The sequence below is a fragment of the Heterodontus francisci genome, chromosome 38, assembly GCF_036365525.1.
Source record: "Heterodontus francisci isolate sHetFra1 chromosome 38, sHetFra1.hap1, whole genome shotgun sequence".
Classification (NCBI taxonomy): Eukaryota; Metazoa; Chordata; class Chondrichthyes; order Heterodontiformes; family Heterodontidae; genus Heterodontus; species Heterodontus francisci.
The window spans coordinates 43,690,383-43,710,915 of NC_090408.1; the positions used below are offsets into that span (position 1 = coordinate 43,690,383).

The 20,533-nt window shown below is 43.6% G+C and overlaps 1 protein-coding gene across 13 annotated transcripts in view; it reads left to right on the forward strand.

Annotated features, from left to right (window-relative positions):
• The window catches only part of megf11 (multiple EGF-like-domains 11), a 568,089-nt gene that overhangs the window by 490,134 nt on the left and 57,422 nt on the right, over nt 1–20,533 (forward strand). For all 13 annotated transcript variants that reach the window (XM_068018269.1, XM_068018268.1, XM_068018258.1 and 10 more), the window contains 2 exons: nt 10,138–10,284; nt 17,613–17,747. In XM_068018269.1, the coding sequence (XP_067874370.1) occupies nt 10,138–10,284; nt 17,613–17,747 (282 nt within the window). The remainder of the gene's footprint in view (nt 1–10,137; nt 10,285–17,612; nt 17,748–20,533) is intronic.

Below are 20,533 nucleotides of genomic sequence, written 5' to 3' on the forward strand. Positions count from 1 at the left end.
ACTCCTTCTGTTTGATTAGTGCCAACACACTTGGGAGTGCTGCCTTTGAGAGGACTGCCACATTTGTGATTTTGTCCTGCCAGGATATACCCATAATGCACTGCAGACAGCGAATATGGAAATTATTGAGCTTCTTTTCCTGGTAGCTGTAAGTCGCCCGGTGTTTCACAGCCATATGCAAAATGCTGAGAAAACAGGCCTTAGAAACCACAAGCTTGGCCCTAAGGGTCAACTTGATGTTATCCCAAGCACGTTTTGCAAGTCGGCCAAACGTGGTAGCTGCTTTCCCAACGTGTGTATCGAGCTCTGCATCAAGGAACAGATTGTCTGTCATTGTGGACCCAAGATAGCAGAATTTGCTAACCACTCCCAGTGGGGTGTTATTTAGCGTGATCAGGGGTGGAGATGCAACACCTTGTCCCATGACCACAGTTTGCTTAATGCTTATAGTCAAGGAAAACAAGTTACAGCCATGGAATAGACAGTCTATGAGTCTTTGTAGCTGACTATCCATGTGAGCGACTAGCGCAGCATCATCAGCTTAGAGGAGATCTCTGATTAGGACACAATGTGTTTTTGTCTTCGCTTTCAGCTTTGAAAGATTGTAGAGCTTGCAGTCTGGCCTAGGGTGCAAGTAGACTCCATCCATATCTGCAGGGAAGGCGAAGGTCAGGAGCATTGGAGAAGAAGATGCTGCCATACAGAGAGAGGGCTAGGACGCAACCCTGTTTCATTCCATTCTTCATTCTGAAACTGTTGGAAGTGGAGCCATCAAACTGTACGGTGCAGTGCATGTTGTCATGGAAGGAGTGGATGAGACTGAAGAGCTTCAGTGGACAGCCAATTTTTCCCAAAATCTTGGAGATCCCTGCTCTACTGACGGTGTTGAATGCCTTAGTGAGATCTATGAAAGTAAGGTAAAGGGGTATACTCTGTTCCCTACCCTTCTCTTGTAGCTGTAGTATGGAGAAGATCATATCTACAGTAGATATGATCCTGGAACTCCCTTCCTAACAGCACTGTGGGTGTACCTACCCGACATGGACTGCAGCGGTTCAAGAAGGCAGCTCACCACCACCTTCTCAAGGGCAATTAGGGATGGACAATGAATGCTGGCCTAGCCAGCAACGCCCACATCTCTGAATGAATAAAAAAAAAAGATCCGCCGGCACGGAAACTGTACTATTCTTCCAGGTACACTCGGTCTGCAAGTAAATGGAGTCTTTTAAGTATGACCCTAGCAAAGGCCGTCTCGTGATGCTCAGGAATGAAATGCCCCTGTAGTTGTTGCAGTCTCCTCTGTCGCCTTTGTTTTTGTATAGTGTGATGATTTTAGCGTCACACATCTCCTGTGGAACAGAGCCTACTTCCAGCAGAGAAGGAGAAAGTCATAAAGGTGTAGCAATAGATAAGTTAAAAAAGGAAAAGCTGTTCCCATTAACTAAAGGTACAAGGACTGGGGGGTTATAGATTGAAGGTTCTGGGCAAGAGATGCAGGGGGTATATGAGGAAGAACTTTTTTACAGCGGTTGTAATAACCTGGAACTTGCTGCCCACAAGGGTGGTGGAAGCAGAGACAATCAATTACTTCAAAGGGAAATTAGACGGCCACTTGAAGGACCTAAACTTGCAGGGCTAAGGGAATCGAGTGGGGGAGTGAGACTGACTCGATAGCTCTGTGGAGAGCCGGTATGGACTCGATGGACCGAATGGCCTTCTGCTCCATAAATAACTATGGCTCCCCAGGACTCTTATGCTCTCAGCAGTGACAAGCCAAGAGAAGGATGAGGCACCTGGAGTCTTCTCCAGGTTCTTATTCTTCTCTGGTCAGCAGGGAGGTTCAAGAGAGCCTTGAAAGGGAGGAGGCTGACCTCCACATCTGGGGGCTCCCCTCAGGGCACTCTGACTGTGGACAGAAGCTCTTCAGCCCCTCTGCCAGTGAGCCCAGCTTCAGTAGCCGTGACAACTGAAGAGAGTCCTGCACCTGTGCAGCAACCCCTCAGCCAGTCGGGCCTTCCAGGCTTCAGGCACCTAGAGGATGGTCGCCAAAGTCATCTCAGGCCAAAGGGCAGCCTGATCAGCAGCCTGTCTCGATCTCAGCTGCTAGTGCAGGGGACACACCTCATAGAATCACTCGTAAACATATAAAGAAGAGCACCTAGACACACTTGGGGACTCACGGGTGTATTACATTTACCCTTTATATTGTTCTCTGCATTTTTTTCATAGAGTTCACATTCATTGTTGTGAAATGCTCATTCTTACATGACTGAATTGTGAGATGCTGCCATCAACCTTGCTCCCTGAATGGGCTGCCAGCATAGGCACAGGCCGCGTCTGGTTAGCGTCTCAGATGTGCCAGAGAGCACATGCAGCTGGGCACTAGGAACAGAATGGAAATAGAAAGGAGGCGACAGACGAATTACAGTGAGGTGAGTCCTTATTGAGTTCACATTGAGAGGCCATCATGGTGACAGTAACCAGGTATGTATGAGATTGTCTCTTGCCTCCCTTGCGCGTCTCTCAGCGCCCCTAGTCTCTGCTTCAAAGGAATCATTATGCACTGGTGCCTTCTCATTACTCACTTCCTCATCCTCCTTGACGTATGAGGACTGACGATCAATCATGTCCTGTTCATGCAAGTCCTTCCCCATCTGCAGTACTAGATTGTGCAAAGCAGAAAAGACCACCATGATACATAGGAACATAGGAGAAGGAGTAGGCTATTCAGCCTGTCGAACCTGCTCTGCCATTCAGTTAAATCATGGCTGATCATCTACCTCAACTCCACTTTCCTGCGCCATCCTCCTATCCCTTGATGTCAGTGGTATCCAGATATCTGTCGATTTCTGTCTTGAACATGCTCAATGATTAAGCTTCCACAGGCCTCTAGGGTAGAGAATTCCAAAGATTCACAAACCTCTGAGTGAAGAAATTCCTCCTCATCTCAGTCTTAAATGGCCTGCCCCTTATACTGAGACTGTGTCCCCTGGTTCTAAACTCACCAGCCTGGGGCAACCTCCTATCTACATCCACCATGTCATGTCCTGTAAAAATTTTGTAAGTTTCAATGAGATCACCTCTCATTTTTCGAAACTCTAGAGAACACAGGCCCAGTTTCCTCAATCTCTGCTCATAAGTCAATCCCGCCATCCCAGTGATTAGTCTGGTGAACCTCCTTTGCACTCCCTCTATGGCAAGTATATCCTTCCTTAAATGAGGAGACCAAAACTGTACACAATACTGCAGGTGCAGTCTCACCAAGGCTCTATACAATTGCAGCAAGACTTCTTTACTCCTGTACTCAAAACCCCTTGCGATGAAGGCCAACATACCATTTGCCTTCTGAGTTGCTTGCTAGCTTTTAGTGACTCATGAGCAAAGACACCCAGATCCTTTTGGACATCAACACTTCCCAACCTCTCACTATTTAAGAAATACTCTTGCTGGGACATACTGCAGGGCTTCACCAGATCAATCCAGGCACTGGAATCCCATCTTCAGCAGCCCAATGGCCTGCTCGATGATCGCTCAGGTGGAGCTATAGCAATTGTTGTATCTCTCCTCTGCTGCAGTGCAAGTGTGCCTCACAGGTGTGAGTAGCCATGTCTTCAGTGGGTAGCTCCTGTCCCCGAGAATCCATCCCAGAAGGCAAACGGGGCGTTTGAAAAGCTGTGGCACCTGCGACTGCCGAAGTATGTAGCGTCACGGCTGCTTCTCAGGAAGTGGACACACACCTGCAGGAAACGTTATCTGTGGTTGAAGACCAGTTGTACGTTGATGGAATGAAAGCCCTTCCTGTTGATGAATACAGCTAGTTGTTCCGTGGGAGCCTTGATGATCACATACATGCAGTCGATTACACCTTGTACCTGGGGGAATCCAGCGATGGCCCGAACTCAATGGCCCTCTCTGCCTGACTGTCATGGTTGTCAGCTCTCTTGAACAGGACATTGATTACCTCCTTGATTCAGCGGGAGGCTGCTGCTTGGGAGACCCCATGTATATCCCCTGCCGATCCCTGGAAAGAGCCAGACACATAAAAGTTGAGTACCGCTGTGATCTTCAGGCCACAGGCATTGAATGTCCACCGAAGCCCATAGGTCACAACTCATTCTGCAACATGGTGCATAAGTCAGTGACAACCTCCCGGGCCACAGTCTTCGCTGACACTGCTACTTGGACATCTGGAGGTAGCTGAGGCCAGTCTGGTACACACTGGCGCAGGTGGGCCCTTCTTAGCGTGGCTGGATGCTGCCGCTCTCCTCTTGGTGCTTCATGAGCGGGCACAGTTACATCCTGGCCCTCCCTCTGTCTGAGCCGCTGCTGCATGCCACGGAGGTCCACAAGTATGGGTTGTATGAGGCTCATGCCAGCTGATCAGTAGCCTTCCAGAGCACTGTCTTGCAGAGATAAACTTGCCTTGGCACCTTTCCCTTTGCTACTCCCTTTAGAATACAGTGCCCACCCTTGCAGAGATCCCAACCCCCACCCCCCCACCCTTTACCATGGTTGTCCAGCCCTGTCATCCGATACAGTGGCCACTCGGCCCTGTCACCCTATACAGTGGTCACCAGGCCCTGTTATCCAAGAATGAACCCATGCATGCAGAATGCCCACCAGTGCAGGCTGACATTGGCCTCTGCTTCCCCTCTTCCCCTATGCTCTGCTCCACATGGCCGCCTTCACGTAGTGCTCAAGTCCTGGAGTGGGACTTGTGCCCATAATTCTATTCATGGTGAGGTTTTAATCTGACCATTATATTAGAGGGAAGCCACAAGTAAAGTCCAGATGCATCCCCACAGAATATGGAATTGCAATTTTATTTCCTCTCTCCAGTGTGCTGTCATGGTGGTCTGGTCCATGAGCAGCATTCGCAGAAGTCTTGGGCCTGGAGGCAGATTTCCTACCTGCTTCCCCGAACCAGAGAATGACCAAAAATGAAAATAACAATAAAAATATTCATGAAGGATGTGTGGAAATTACATTTTTAAATATTACAGAATACAGATGCTTTAAAAAAAGATGGGGAAAGATTAGAAGAACATGTTCATGCAGAAAACTGCTTTTATTTCTGTCATCTTCATTACTTAGCATTTATCATTGAGAAAACTTACCATAATGAAGGCATCAAAAGTTGGGGGAGTATATTCTGTTTTTAAGTTGAAACCTCAGGGCCCTTACGTAACTTATGTCCTCCCTGTCATCTCATTGTGCCTGTGTACTGCGCCCAAGATCAGCAACACTTACAGATTCATGTTACAGAAATAAAACAAATCATATCACACCTTAGCAAATGCTCAATTAATGTGACTATAAGAAAATAAATCTTCCTAGCCACAACCTTATATTACAATCTCCTTTCATCTGCACTACTTAACATAGCATTCCTCAGATAAGAAAGGCTTAATGTTGAGTATGGAAATTCATCAAAGGTGTGGGACAGAGGGTTCCCAGAACTCAATTAGAGAATATGCCATCCTTGTCACATTTGTATTTAATGATTAATTTGAAATGCTTTATCTCACTTGGTACAAAAATTCCTCTAATTGCTATTTACAATGAGATTGTAAATGTGTAAAAATTTCCTCTGTATGCTATATCTAACAAAATCTTACTCTAAAAGAATTAATTTACAGTGTTGCCAAAAAATATCAAATATATTTTCACAACTACATTTAGAATGTTGCTATACACAGCAACAAGAGGCATTCTTGCTTCCAATTGCTGATAAATTTAAATCTTTATACTTCAAGGCCTCACCAATATGCAGTGCCATGGAATGGTAAAAATACTCTCTATCCAATATGTTCCCAGCAATATTTACAAATGGGAAGAACTATGGCAGATGAAATTCCATATAAATACATGTACAGTGTTGCATAATGGAAGGAAAAAAGAGTTATATTTAACAAATGTTGTCAAAGTAGCTGAGAGAGAGACTGGAAAGAGATCTGGAAATGATAATACTCTCAACACTGACTGTAGCCAGTCATCAGAGCAACAATCAACAAAACTAACAGTATGCTTTATTGTGCCATCGTGCTGGAGCTATGAAATGCCTTGGTCAGGCTGCAACTTGAATAATGTGTTCAGTTCTGGTCAACAAGACACAAGGGAAACATCCAAGCCCTGGAAATGATGTACAAAAGAGCTACAAGGCTGAGTCCTACTGTCAGAAGAATGAGTTATGAGAATAGTTAGAGCAACTTGGGCTCTTAAGCCTGGAAGTCTTAAAGAACGTGAGAGGTATATAAGGTACAAACTCAATTTGAAAACATTAATCCTGAGCATTTTTTCATGATTGCAGGGCTTGGGGACATAGGTAGTCTGGTAAAGGCAAGTTTAGGACTAATGGCTGGAAGCACTTCCTCATGCAAACAGTTGTCATCACCTGGATAGGTTTGTGGGGACAGAAAGTTCAGTTGAATGTTACAGATTCTGTAATGGGATGGGGAGAAATTATGGGTGGAAAGTTGAGACCTGCCTCATCTGTACTTTTGTGATATCATCAGTAATTCAAAATGTGTAGATTGGGTAGCATGGGTGAAGCCTAGAAATGTGGTTCAGATCTGAAATGTTTTCATTAATGTAAAATAAAAGCCAAATTTTTCACAGAGTGGTAAGTTATGGGTTCGCACTAAGGATTCCTCATATTTGAGTTCCCTATCTGTGCTGTGCTATCATAAGAAATTACTGAATCAGATAATTCATCAATGGGAAGGAATAATAATCGAGATGATCCCAGAATGTCTTCAGCATCTGGCTAAATAGAGGCGTTGGTGAAGAGTGGAGGTGAGCCTCCACCCATCCTCCTAACCAGGAAGCTGTGTGACATGGGCATATGTCAGGACGGGTAAAGGAGGTAGGATGTGATTTTAAAATGTTGTATTTTTTAGGAGGTTATCTTTTTATGTTCCTCTGTAATGCCACAGAGCTTTCTGGACAAGCACAGGTACTTCGCACATGGTAGGAACAAAGTGATTTCCTATGTCAGTCTACCTAGAATGGTTTTGTGCTCCTTGGTACTCAGGAATGGGAAATAATTACATCGTGTGTCAGCATTTGGCACTCCCAGGTCAGATATAGCAGAGTTACAAATAATGATAAAGCTGCTTCTGCTCTACTTCAACAATGTTCTTGAAACTAAAATCCCAAATGCCCCAAAAGTAACATTTCCATCCTTGTCACCTTTCTGAATCAGACTGTTCCAAACGATGGCAGTTTTTGCTGTGGGCCCTGTCCACTGACATTTAAAGTAAAATTGTTCCAAATTCACTAAAGATCCTTCCAGAGTGAAAGACTTCCATGCCATGAACTGCAAGTGGCTTTCAACCTAAGGTTCAAGGGATGAAAAAGACAGTGTTTTAAACCACTATGAAACCCTCCTCACCTTGTGACTCACCCTTTGATCTCTCCCCCCCCTCCCCCCCTTTATTCTCTGGGTGCAAATGCCTTTTGCTGTTTGTGTTTTGCCTGTTGTGTGAAACCAAATATAACTAGCCAGTCTCCATGATTAATGATTATTTCAGACTGAACAAATTTTTTTTTTATTCATTCCTGGGATGTGGGTATCACTGGCCAGGCCAGCATTTATTGCCCATCCCTAATTGCCCTTGAGAAGGTGGTGGTGAGCTGCCTTCTTGAACCGCTGCAGTCCATGGGAGGTAGGTACACCACAGTGCTATTAGGAAGGGAGTTCCAGGATTTTGACCCAGCGACAGTGAAGGAACGGCGATATAGTTCCAAGTCAGGATGGTGTGTGACTTGGAGGGGAAGTCAGGATGGTGTGTGACTTGGAGGGGAATTTGCAGGTGGTGGTGTTCCCACACATTTGCTGCCCTTGTCCTTCTAGTTGGTAGAGGTTGTGGGTTTGGAAGGTGCTGTCTAAGGAGCCTTGGTACGTTGCTACAGTGCATTTTGTAGGTGGTACACACTAATCAGGCACAAACTGTACTATTTTAAAGATCAGAAATGCAAGATCTTTTAATTTTATTAAACTATTCAAAGGAAATCCTCCATTACATCAAAAAGAAATAGATGTATATTTTTCTCCCTTGTTCTATAGGATTTTTTGTTCTAAAAGTATTATTTATTGCTGAACATGCTGTTGAAGCTGTTCATCTTGCACTCATCAGGACAGACGCAAGAATGCCAAATTTCAAAGGGAGCAACAATTTATACTACATGAGAAAAGGGTGCTGATTGGTTGGCAAGTCAACTCTGATTGATTGAGGCGTTGCCATGGAGAATGCACCAGGGAACTGTTGGCCCCAAGCTTTGTTTAAATCAAAAAATGCACAATGCCTGGACATGTTCTTTTTGCCTGCAGAGGACAGGTTTCTCTGTATGAATATATGTAGCTTCTAGCATATAATCAGGGTTGACTTGCCAACCAATCAGCACCCTTTTCTCACGCAGTATGAATTGTTGCTCCCTTTGGCATTCTTGCATCTGTCCTGATGAGTACAAGATGAAAAACTTAACAGCGTGTCTCCTTTTTCAGCAATACTCAAGTTCTGTACTACAAATGACTATTAGTATTATTTATACTAAGGAATTTCATGCCAGTCAATTGAATTGATGTTAGACTTTCAAAGTCAATCTCAGTTCCATGACTACATTGTGCCATCTCCCAATTCAGTCACAAAAATGTTTATATGGGGCATCTCAAGCTGATAGGACTTATAGCATCATGGGGAAGCACATAGCAGAGATCAGCTACCTCCCAGTCCAAGGAATGGGCATTATGGTCCTGGGAACCTTCAGGAGCCCAGTAATCATGTAGCAAAATTCAAATTTGGCCAATTTGACTTGGTTTAGATCAGTTTGTACACATGCTGCTGCACTCTGCTCTTTATTCTGCAAATACATAAATGGCAATTTCTAACTCCCACATGCCCCACTTATGCTGGAAAATGGAGTGGTTGGCAGTTCAAAATTAAGTAGAGATTGCCTGTTCCTTGACCAGCCAAGGCGACAGCCAATGTAGTATTCAAGTGAGTAAGTAACTGGGGGGTCAGCAGTTTCTCCTGAACCAAGCAGGAGCTCACTTCGTTATGCAAGTTAGATTGTATGCCGGTTATGGGACTGCATTTCCATTTCTCAGTCTCAGTGAGCAGAACAGCCATGGTACCAGGCCATGAGTGGTCCAAGCAGCAGTCCTTATAGGGATGTTGGAAGGCCGTACACAAAACAAAACCCCATTGTGGGGCCAGGAAGAGCAGGATTGTAACATGCTTTTGCCCCACTATCCACCCTTTTACAGTTTTATTCTGGTTTGGTTCAGTTATGGCATCGATGAATATGTTGCTCCCCCTTAGCATTCTTTGAGCCCTCAGCAGGCCTTAAACACAATTTAAGTAAGGCTCGATAGTTCAGGGACACGTGCAACCGGTATCATGTGGGTGGCATCAAGCAGCATGCTGTGCAACATACTATCACATTTATCTACAGTGAGGTGAATTCCTGCCAGGATCTCCTGCTTATCTGCAGTAACTGCCAGAAAAACCATGGAAAAACAAAGTAAATGTTTAGCTCTGGAAATTTACCCCCAGGATGTTTTACTGCACTTTTTAAAGATGCAACATCTACTAGCAGGTAAAATGGTATCCCTGCTACCATTAATACTTCCAGAATTGAGTTACCGCCAGAGGGTCAGAACATCATGGTCATAGGCAGCAGAGGAAGCACTACCTTCTTTCCCTTTTTTAAATTAATTAATGGGATGGTTCGCAGGCAAGGCCAGCATTAATTGCATATCTCTAATTGGCCTTGAGATGCAACTGTTTAGCTTGGCAGACCATTTCAAAGGGTGTCAACCACATTGCTGTGGGTTTGGAGTCACATATAGGTGAGATTGGATAAGGACGGCAGGTTTCGCACCCTAAAGGACATTAGTGAACCAGATGGGTTTTTACTACAATCTAGTAGTTTCATAATTACTATTATTGATACTATCTTATTTATTCAAGATTTATTTAATTAACTGAAATTAAATTGCTGCTTCCCCACCATTTCCCAGTGGAAGTGAGACGATGCACCCTCTCCGCACCCAGGGATTTCAGGGCTACAGTCTCTGTCACGGCCATTTCTATAAAAATGTGCTGCTTATATCTGTTCTATTTCCTTTCCTAGGCATTCGCTGTGATAATGTGTGTGTGCAAGGGAGATGGGGTCCAAACTGCTCCATTTCCTGTAGATGTGAAAATGGGGGCACCTGCTCACCTGAGGATGGAACTTGTGAGTGTGCACATGGATATCGAGGAGCCATGTGCCAGAGGAGTAAGTAAGAAGCTTAACTTGATGGGATTTCTATGGGTTTTTAAAAATCTTTTCTCCTTCTTCACTCACTTGCTCTCTCCATATTATTCCTGGCAAGAGGAAAGGAGTCATTCTCTCTCATGGATGCCAGTTTAACAATGGGCAATCCTGGCCTCTGGCCCGATTTTCATCACTCCATCATTGGTGGTTGTACCTTCAGCCTTAAGCTCTGAAATTCCCTCCCTAAACCTCTTTGCCTCACTACCTCACTCTCCTCCTTTAAGTCACTCCTTAAAACCTATCTCTTTAACTGAATGTTTGGTCATCTGTCCTAATATCACTTTATCTGGCTTGGTGTCAAATGTAATTATGCTCCTGTGAAGCACCTTTGGTGTTTTTACTACATCAAAGACATAACATAGGTGCAAGTTGTTGTTGATAATGACCTAGTGTGGGAAACCTGTTAACTTCTCTAACCCCAATAAGAGATATATGATAGAATTATAGTTTAATACAGCATGGAAACAGGCCATTCAGCCCATCAAGCATGTGCCAGTTTTTTTGAAAAGTAATACAGTTAGTCCCACTCCCCCACTCTTTCCCTTATCCGTGCAATTCTTTTCTCCTTCAAGTATTTATCCAATTCCCTTTTGAAGGCTACTATTAAATCTGTATCCACCACCCTATTGGGCAGTGCATTTCAAATCCTAACCACTATTGTGTAAAAATGTTTTTCCTTATGTTGTCTCTGTTTCTTTTGCAAGTCACCTTAAATCAGTGCCCTCTAGCTATCAGGTTATAAATACAAGAGTTTCTGAGTTCTGCTTGTCTGCACAGAGTTCTGCTTGAGTGCACAGAGTGTGAAGCAGGGAGTTTGGTGAGTGAGGGAGTTTGGTGAAGAGGGAAAAATAAATTTAATTAACACAATAAAGATGGAAGGACAGGTGATGTGTCATGGCTGCAGCATGTGGGAGCTCCTGGATGCCACTGCAATCCATGCACCCACATCTGTTGTATGTGTCTACAGCTTGAGGAGTTTGGCTCAGAGTTAATGAGCTGGAGGCCGAGCTAGAGACATTGCGATGCATCAAGGAGGGGGAAAGTTACCTGGACACTTCATTCCAGAAGGCAGTCACACCCCTTAGAATAGGGTTGTCTGTTTTGGTCAGTGGTCAGAGACAGGACGGTGTGACTGTGAGTCAAGCAGATAAGGGGATTGAGAAGCTGGGAGTGGAGGAGACTCAGCCCTTGCAATTGAGCAACACATTTGAGGTTCTTGCAGCTTGTGTGGACAAGAGCGAGGGCTGTAGTGTGGTTGAGCAGACTGACTGTGGCACTATGATACAGGAAGCCATTCAAGTGAGGGGAGTTAAAAGAAATGTATTGGTAGTAGGGAACAGTATAGTGAGGGGATAGAGATTGTTCTCTGCAGCCGAGAGCGAGAATCCAGAGGCTCTGTTGCCTGCCAGGTGCCAGGGTTCGGGACATCTGCTCAGTGCTGAAGAGGAACATGCAGTGGGAGGGGGAGGATCCAGTTGTTGTGGTCTGTGTACATACCAATGACATAGATAGGACTAGGAAAGAGTTTCTGCATAGGGAGTATGAGGAGCTGAGTATGAAATTAAAAAGCAGAACCTCATAGGTAATAGTCACTGGATTATTACCTGAGCCATGTGCAAATTGGCATAGGGTAAATAAGATTAGAGAGATGACTGCGTAGCTCAAAGTGGGAGAAGGGGGTTCTGATTCATGGAGCACTGGCACCGGTACTGGGGAAAGTAGGGGCTGTACCATTGGGATGGACTTTCACCTGAAGCGGCTGGGACCAGTGTTCTAGAGAGTCGTATAACTCGGGAAGTTGAGAGGGCTTTAAACCAAATAGACGGGGAAAGGGATCATGTAGAGGAAGATTGAGTAAACTGAAGGGAAATGACAAGGCAGTAGATCAAGATAGTAATAAATGTAATGGTAATCAGAGTATGGCAGGAAGGGACAGTGATTGCAAACTTAAGCGTGTACCAGTAGATAGGGCCAGAGTTTACAAAAACAGTAAAAGAAAATGAATTAAGGGCTCTGTATCTGAATGTCCACAGCATTCACAATAAGACAGATGAATTGTCAGCTCAAATAGAGGTTCATACATATAACCTGATAGCCATTACAGAGGCATAGCTACAAGGAAACCAAAGCTGGGATCTGAATATCCAAGGGTATGTGACATTCGGGAAGAAGGAAGCTGGGAAAAGGTGGTGGGGTAGCTCTTTTAATTAAAGAGGGCATTAGTACTGTAGTGAGAGATGACCTTAGTTCTAAAGATCAAGATGTAGAATCAGTTTGGGTGGAACTAAGAAACTGCAAGGGGCATAAAACAGTGGTGGGAGTTGTTTATAGGCCACCAAACAGCAGTGGTAATGTAAATCACAGTATAAATCAAGAAATTAGAGGTGCGTGTAACAAGGTTAATACAGTAATCATGGGGGATTTCAATCTACGTATAGACTGAGTAAACCTAATTAGTACTAATATTGTGGAGGACGAATTCTTAGAATGTATGCAAGATGGTTTCTAGAGCAATACGTTGAGGAACCAATGAGGGAACGGGCTATATTAGATCTAGTATTGTGCAACGAAAAAGCCTTTCGGAAAGAGTGGCCATTTTATGATAGAATTTAATATTAAGTTTGGAAGTGATGGATTTCAATCAGAAACTAGGGTCTTAAATTTAACCAAAGGAAACTAGGAAGGTACGAGGGACAAATTGGCTATGGTGCATTGGGAAACTACGTTAAAAGGTATGACGGTAGACAGGCAATGGCTAACATTTAAAGAACTAATACATAGTTCACAATAAAAATACAATACTTTAATGCACAAAAAAACAGCAAGGTAAGTGTTCCAACCATGGCTAATGAAAGATATCAAGGTTTGTGTTAGATCAAAGGAAGAGGCATATAAAAAATTGGTAAGCCTGAGGATTGGGAGCATTTTAAAATTCTGTAAAGGAGCACTAAGAAAAAGATTAAAATAGGGAAAATAGAATATGAGAGTAAACTAGCGAGAAACATAAAAATGGACTGTAAAAGCTTCTATAGGTATGGAAAAAGGAAAAGATTAGGAAAAACAAATGTGGATCCATTACAAGCGGAATCAGGAGAATTTATAGTGGGGAATAAGGAAATGGCAGAGAAACTGAACAAGTACTCTGTGTCTGTCTTCATGGAGGAAAATACTAAAAAACCTCCCAGAAATAATGGAGATTCAAGGGACTAGTGTAAACGAGGAATTGCAAGGTATTAATATTAGTTTTAAAAAGTACTAGAGAAATTAATGGGACTTAAAGTAGAAAAATCCCCTGGACCTGATGATCAACATCTCAGAGTGTTGAAAGAGGTGGCGGTAGAGACAGTAGATGCATTGGTGGTCATCTTTCAAAATTCTTTAAACTCTGGAATGGTTCCTGCAGATTGGAAGGTGGCAATTGTAACCCCACTATTTAAGAAAGGAGGGAAAGAGAAAACGGGGAACTACAGACCTGTTAGCCTAACATCAGTCATAGGGAAAATGTAAGAATCTACAATAAAGGATGTGATAACTTAGAAAATAATGGTAGGTTTGGGCAGAGTCAACATGGATTTATAAAAGGGAAATCATGTTTAATGAACCTGTTGGAGTTTTTTGAAAATGTAACTAGCAGAATAGATAAGGGGAAACCAGTGGATGTGGTAATATTTAGATTATCAGAAAGCTTTTGATAAGGTCCCACACAAGAAGTTAGTAAACAAAATTAGAGCACATGGGATTGGGGAGAATATACTGGCATGGATTGAGAACTGGTTAATGGACAGAACCAAAGAGTAGGAATAAATGGGCCATTTTCAGGTTGGCAGCTGTGACTAGTGGGGTACCACAAGGATCCGTGCTTGGGCCCCAGCTATTCACAATCTAGATCAATGATTTGGATGTGGGGATTAAATGTAATATTTCCATGTTTGCAGATGAGACAAAACTAGGTGGAAGTGTGCGTTGTGAGGAGGGTGCAAAGATGCCAGAAGTAAATTTGGAGAGGCTAAACAAGTGGACATAAATTTGGCAGATAGAATACAATGTGGAAAGATGTGAGGTTATTCACTTTAGTAGGAAAAACAGAAATACAGAGTATTTCGTACATGGTGAGAGGCTGGGATGTGTTGAACCTCAAAGGGACTTGGGTGTCTTTGTTCATGAGTCACTGAAAGCTAACATGCAGGTCCAGAAAGCATTTAAGAAGGCAAATGGTATGTTGGCCTTTATTACAAGAGGATTTGAGTATAGGAGTAAAGATGTCATACTGCAATTATATAGAGCCTTGGTCAGCCCGCTTCTGGGCTGAATCTTCTGCACCCGCCGCCAACATCGTAGGCAGGCAAAATAAACGGCGCCCCGCACATGTCGCGGAGCAGCCGCAATCTTCCATGCAGTGGCTTATTTAAATAGCCGGGGTGGGCCACCCCCCCGATCACATGATATCCCCGGTAATGGTGTCAGCTGCCTGTGCGCAGGTGCTGACGCCATTTTTAAAAGGCTTTCAGCCCTACCAGGAAATTTAAATACTTAAAGGTAAAGAAAATGAAAAGAAATGCAGAATTTGTGCTGCCCCACTTCCACCCCCCCCAATAACAAAATTAATTATTTGCCCTTTACCAACACCCCCCCCCCCCCCCCAAGACAGTTACGTTGGCCATCTGACCTTCCCCCCACAAACTGCACGGACTTTAACCTCCAACCCTCTCACCAACCCCTACACCCATTATGTTACTTTGACCTCCTTCCCCACCCTGCACAGATAAACTTACCTCCTCCCCCTCCCCACCAGTGTGGTGCCTCATTTCCCCAGACAGGGATCTGAAGGCATGGGAGTGCTGGCCACCAGATCACAGTGGGACATCAGGCAGCAACATAAGTATCATTAATTCATGCATTTTAATTTATTTAAATATTCAAATGGGGGTTGCATCGCCAAGTGGCGGGGAGGCCACCATGAAGCCTTGTCGACGGCAGTAAAATCGGGCCGGGCCCACCCGTGGTGCATGGAGGTCTTCTCCCGGAGGCATCTTCAGGCCACCCCCTCCGCCCTGGAACCCGATGCCTGGGGAGAACAAAATCCAGCCCATTATGTGCAGTTTTGGTCTCCTTACCTAAGGAAAGATATACTTGCCATAGAGGGAGTGCAACAAAGATTCACCAAATTCATTCCTGGGATGGAGAGAATGCCCTATCTGGAGTTTAGAAGAATGAGAGGTGATCTATTCAAACATACAAAATTCTTACAGGGCTCGACAGGTTTCCCCTGGTTGGGGAGTCAAGAACCAGGGTACACAGTCTCAGAATAAGGGACAGGCCATTTCGGACTGAGATGAGGAGGAATTTCTTCACTCAGAAGGTGGTGAATCTTTGGAATTCTCTGCTCCAGAGGGCTGTGGAGGTTCAGTCGCTGAGTACGTTCAAGACTGAGATCGATAGATCTCTGCATATCAAAAACATCAAGGGGTACAGGGATAGTGCAGGAAAATGGTGTTGAAGTAGAAGATTAGCCATGATCTCATCGAATGGCCTACTCCTGCTCCTATTTCTTATTTTCTAATGTAACCCTTCAGCAACTGGAAAGTTTCTCTTTATTTACTCTATCTAAACCCTTCATGATTTTAAACATTTCTATCAAATTTCCTCTTAGCCCTCTCCACTGTAAGGAGAAGAACCCCAGTTTCTCCTGTTTAACCACTCAACTGTAATCCCTCATCCCGTGAACCATTCTAGTAATTCTCTTCAAATCCTCTCCAAAGCCTTCACGTTCTTCCTAAACTGTAGTTCCCAGAATTGAGCACAATACTCCATCCAGGGCCGAACTAGTGTTTTATAGAGGTTCATAGATTAAGTTTACCATGACTTCCTGGCTTTCATACTCCATGCCTCTATTTATAAAGTCCAGGATCCCATATGCTTCAGTAAATTCCTTGTTAACCTAATTGCCCATTTTTCAAAGATTAGAGCTCAAATACCCCCTTATATAGAAAAATGTGTATCTGGAAGATACTACAAGGTCATAACCAAAGGGCCAAATTTTGTTGTGATGTCAGGCGTCCCAGAAACGCACTGGAGGTAGGGGGAGACCCCGACCTGGCCCTTCGTCGGATCCCCATTACAATTACATGGCGGTAGGCAATTAACTGCCCATTAATTAGCCACTTAAGGGCTTCAACTGGCCTGGGGCGGGAAGGCCATCTTCGGCTTTCCCCGCCCCAGACTAAATTGGTAGGCAGCACGAAAGCAATGGGCACTCCCCTTCCCCCCACCCCCCGACCCCCACCTTCCAATGCAGTTTTATGGGCCCCCCAAGCCCCCCATCTCCATTCCCGTCCTGAGGGGGCCTATAAACTTCAGCCCAAATTGTAACTTCAAGTCACAAATGACACAAGCCACCACTTTAGATCTAATGGAATGATATTTTGTGTACAGCCGACCGCTGAATCAGAGTTACTGTCACAGTCTATACAGACACCACTAAACCCAACAGAATTCTTCAAAAGAAGTACGTTTCTACTTTGGGAATCATCTCAAAAACATGGAGGATGAAATCACGCTGTTAGGACATCACAGAAAAAAAGGAACAACTTGCATTTATATAGTACATTTCACATCAAACATGGCAGCCAATTTGCCCACAGTAAGGCCCTACAATCAACAATTAGATCATTTACAAGTTAATCTGTTTTTTGTGATGGTAATTGAAGAATGAATATTGGCCAGGACACCGAAATTAATTCCCTACTCTCTCTTGAATACTGCCATGGGATCTTTAACATCCACCTGGGAGGGATGTGTTACATCCACCTGAAAAAACAAACAAGCCCTCAATTTAACATCTCATCTGAAAGACAGCACCTCCATCTATGTGGCACTTCGTCAGGACTGCACTGAAGTCTCAGCCTAGATTTTATGCTCAATTCCTGGAGTGGAGCTTGAACCCACAACCTCTGGCTTGGAGGTGAGAGTGATATCACTGAACCAAGCTGGCACTCAAAGGGAAAGCTATCAGGGGATCACAATCCTACTTATTGTGATTTCTGTCTATTTACATTAATGAACAGAAAATCAGATGCTTGTCTCACCAGGAGTGTCTGGTTGGGAATCAACCTTCAAAGGTAATCATGTGACCTCATTTTTGGCAGCGCAGAAAAAATGGTTACTGGACCGTTTTCATGTGTTTGATAATTTTTGACTAATATTTTAAAAAGAGGAAATTGAGAAAGTTTTTGATCCGTAGATGCTGAAAATTTTGTTTAACTATGTGAACTATTTTGGCTTTCTTTTAGTATGTTCTCCTGGATTTTATGGCCATCGTTGCAACCAGGCTTGTCCCCAGTGTGTGCACAGTAATGGACTATGTCATCATGTCACAGGCCACTGTGAGTGCTTGTCAGGCTTCACCGGTTCCCTCTGCAATCAAGGTAATGTCTTGAATATGTCAGGCACACATATACACAGGTAATGAAGCCTGTACACTAGGATCATCCATGCTCTTTGTAGAGAAATCTCTAACCTCCAGTCAGCACCTCCAGAACAGAGCAAGGGTGAGGATAGTTATTTACTGTGTAAAAAACTGACTTTGAACTTGCACCCTGCCAGTCCCTAGTACTAGCACAATACACCAGCTCTCCCTACTTTCCATGCCTCAATAGGATTTTTCTGTACTTGCATAAACAAGAGTCAGGAATGTGATTTGTTTTTTCCACTAAATTCAGAATCAATAATATTTACTCAGTAATTATTTTTACAGGAATTAAAATCATAGACCATTCAGCCCATTCTGACTGTGCCAGCTGTTTGAAAGAGCTATCCAATTTCTCCCACTCCCCTGCTTTTTTTGGAAATTTCCAGCTTAGGTACAAATCAAAATGCAGGCAGTGAGGCTTAGTAAAGTGCAGGATAAAATAATAAAACGATATAACTCCAGTGAACTTGAGACGGTTATAAAACTTCAACTATATTACTAATTGCAGCACTGCATGAAGATTAAACATGATTGAATGGGCAGGTCAACTCTTTCTATTTAAATCTCAGTGTACAAAATGTCTCCATGAAATTTGATCTTAGTGTTTCAAATAGCATTTCTGGTGAGGGAAAGGGAAAAAGAACTGATTCCTGATCAAATAACATAGGTTCAGTGGTGGGTCATGTGTGCATTAAATGGTCCGAAACGGTAGTGAGGAAATCTCCATTGCCAAAGTCCTTCTGAAGGAGGCGATTGGTTTCCTATGTATTCAGTATCCCTATTGTTCCAATTATGTATCCTCAAGAGAATCACAGAATTGTTACAGTACAGAAGGAGACCATTCGGCCCATTGTGTCCACACTGGCTCTCTGAAAGAGCAATTCACTTAATGCCATTCCTCCACCTTCTCCCCGTAACCCTGCACATTCTTCCTTTTCATCTAACAGTCTAATTCCCTTTTGAATGCTTCCATTGAACCTGTCTCCACCACACTCTCAGGCAGCACATTCCAAACCTTAAACACTTGCTGCATGAAAAAGTTTTTCCTCATGTCGCTTTTGCTTCTCTTACCCATTACTTTAAATCTGTTCCCCCTCATGCTCGATCTTTTCACAAGTGGGAACAGTTTCTCTCTTACCTACTCTGTCCAGATCTCTCATGATTTTGAACACCTCTATCAAATCACCTCTCAGCCTTCTCTTCTCCAAAGAAAACAGTCCTAACTTCTCCAATCTATCATCATAACTGAAATTCCTCATCCCTGGAACCTTTCTCGTGAATCTTTTCTGTACTCTCTCCAATGCCCTGACATCTTTCCTCATACTGTAATTTTTCTGATAGCCTTATGCACTTTGCTAAGTCTGAAAATTTTCACACATAACACATTTCTGGGTTTTGAGCCTTTTATCAATGTAAAGTGGTGTGTGGGAAATGTTACTGCCACCTCATTGTGTATCCTCGATACATCGCTGCTCTCTGACTATTGCCTACCCTCTTAAAAATCTGTCTTGTTCTTCATTTTCGAAGCATTCCCTCCATTGTGCAGCATTTTTTTGTTGCTGTGTGACCTCTATTCTCACCTCTTGCATTACAGCAAAGAAAGGACATTGATGCAGTGGAGCTAGCACGGTGTTGCAGAATAGGCTTGGAGCTACTTTCTACTTGCATGTGGAAAACAGAGTTCCTTAAAGGATAGATCAGGCAATTAGCCAGATGTCTTTAGGATCAGTGCCTGTTTCACCAGTCCACCTGATTACATTAAAGGAGTCACTTAAGTCTGTCCAAAATACCTTGCAAAATATATCTGCAGTGCCGTCATAGGAACAGGAATGGGCCATTCAGCCCCTCAAGCCTGATCCCCTTGATTTGCAATGACATTCTGCTCTGGCCTCAGTTGAGGGATGGTCTCTTCCTCCATGGTTAGGCCTCTTTGTGTTGCAGTGTTGTTTAGTCAGTGATCCTGGCACCCCTAGTGGCTGTACTGTGAGACACCCCCTATCTATCAAGGCATTTGAAACACTGCTTGAAGCTCCCAGTAGTATGCTCTATAATGATCCTGATCATTGAAGGGCCTTGTAGTATTTACATTTTTCTTCTGTCGGTGACCACTGGAATGGTCGTCAGTTTCATCTGAAGATGTTAGTCTATGAGGAGCTATCCTTGTAATCAATACTCAGTTCAAGTAAGCCTGAAACAGATTATTTAACCTGAAAGTACTGTGATTACTGCCTGGGAAGATGGTGTAATGATCCAGTGTTTCTGGTCACTGACCAGCTGTACATTGATGGAGTCAAATTCCTTTATTCTCATATTTGCCATTTCGTTGTGCCAAGAGGCCCATATGCATACCATTGATGAACCCCTATATTTTGACAAATCCTGCAGTGTGATGAAATTTGGCAGCCTTATGCTGCTGTTGCTGTTCAGCCGTAAATGAGATGAAAGTGTTAACCCTGCTGAACAATGCATCAGTCACCTGTTTGATACATCTCTGGACAGCTTGCAGTTCTTCTTTGTTATTGTCAGGAACCTGTACACACAGCTCAGGAATTGAGTGAAATAAAGCAAGCAGGAACCCAACGGGTTTCAGTGATTTTCCTGGCACATCACAGCAGGGGTTTATAGGTTCTTCTGTATTTGATTCTGCTCTGAATCCTGTGTCCTCAAACTATTCTCCCCTCCCTAATCTGTATGTCCTCCCTATTCTCTGTACTTTAGAGGTAGTTTTGAAAAATGTGCCTG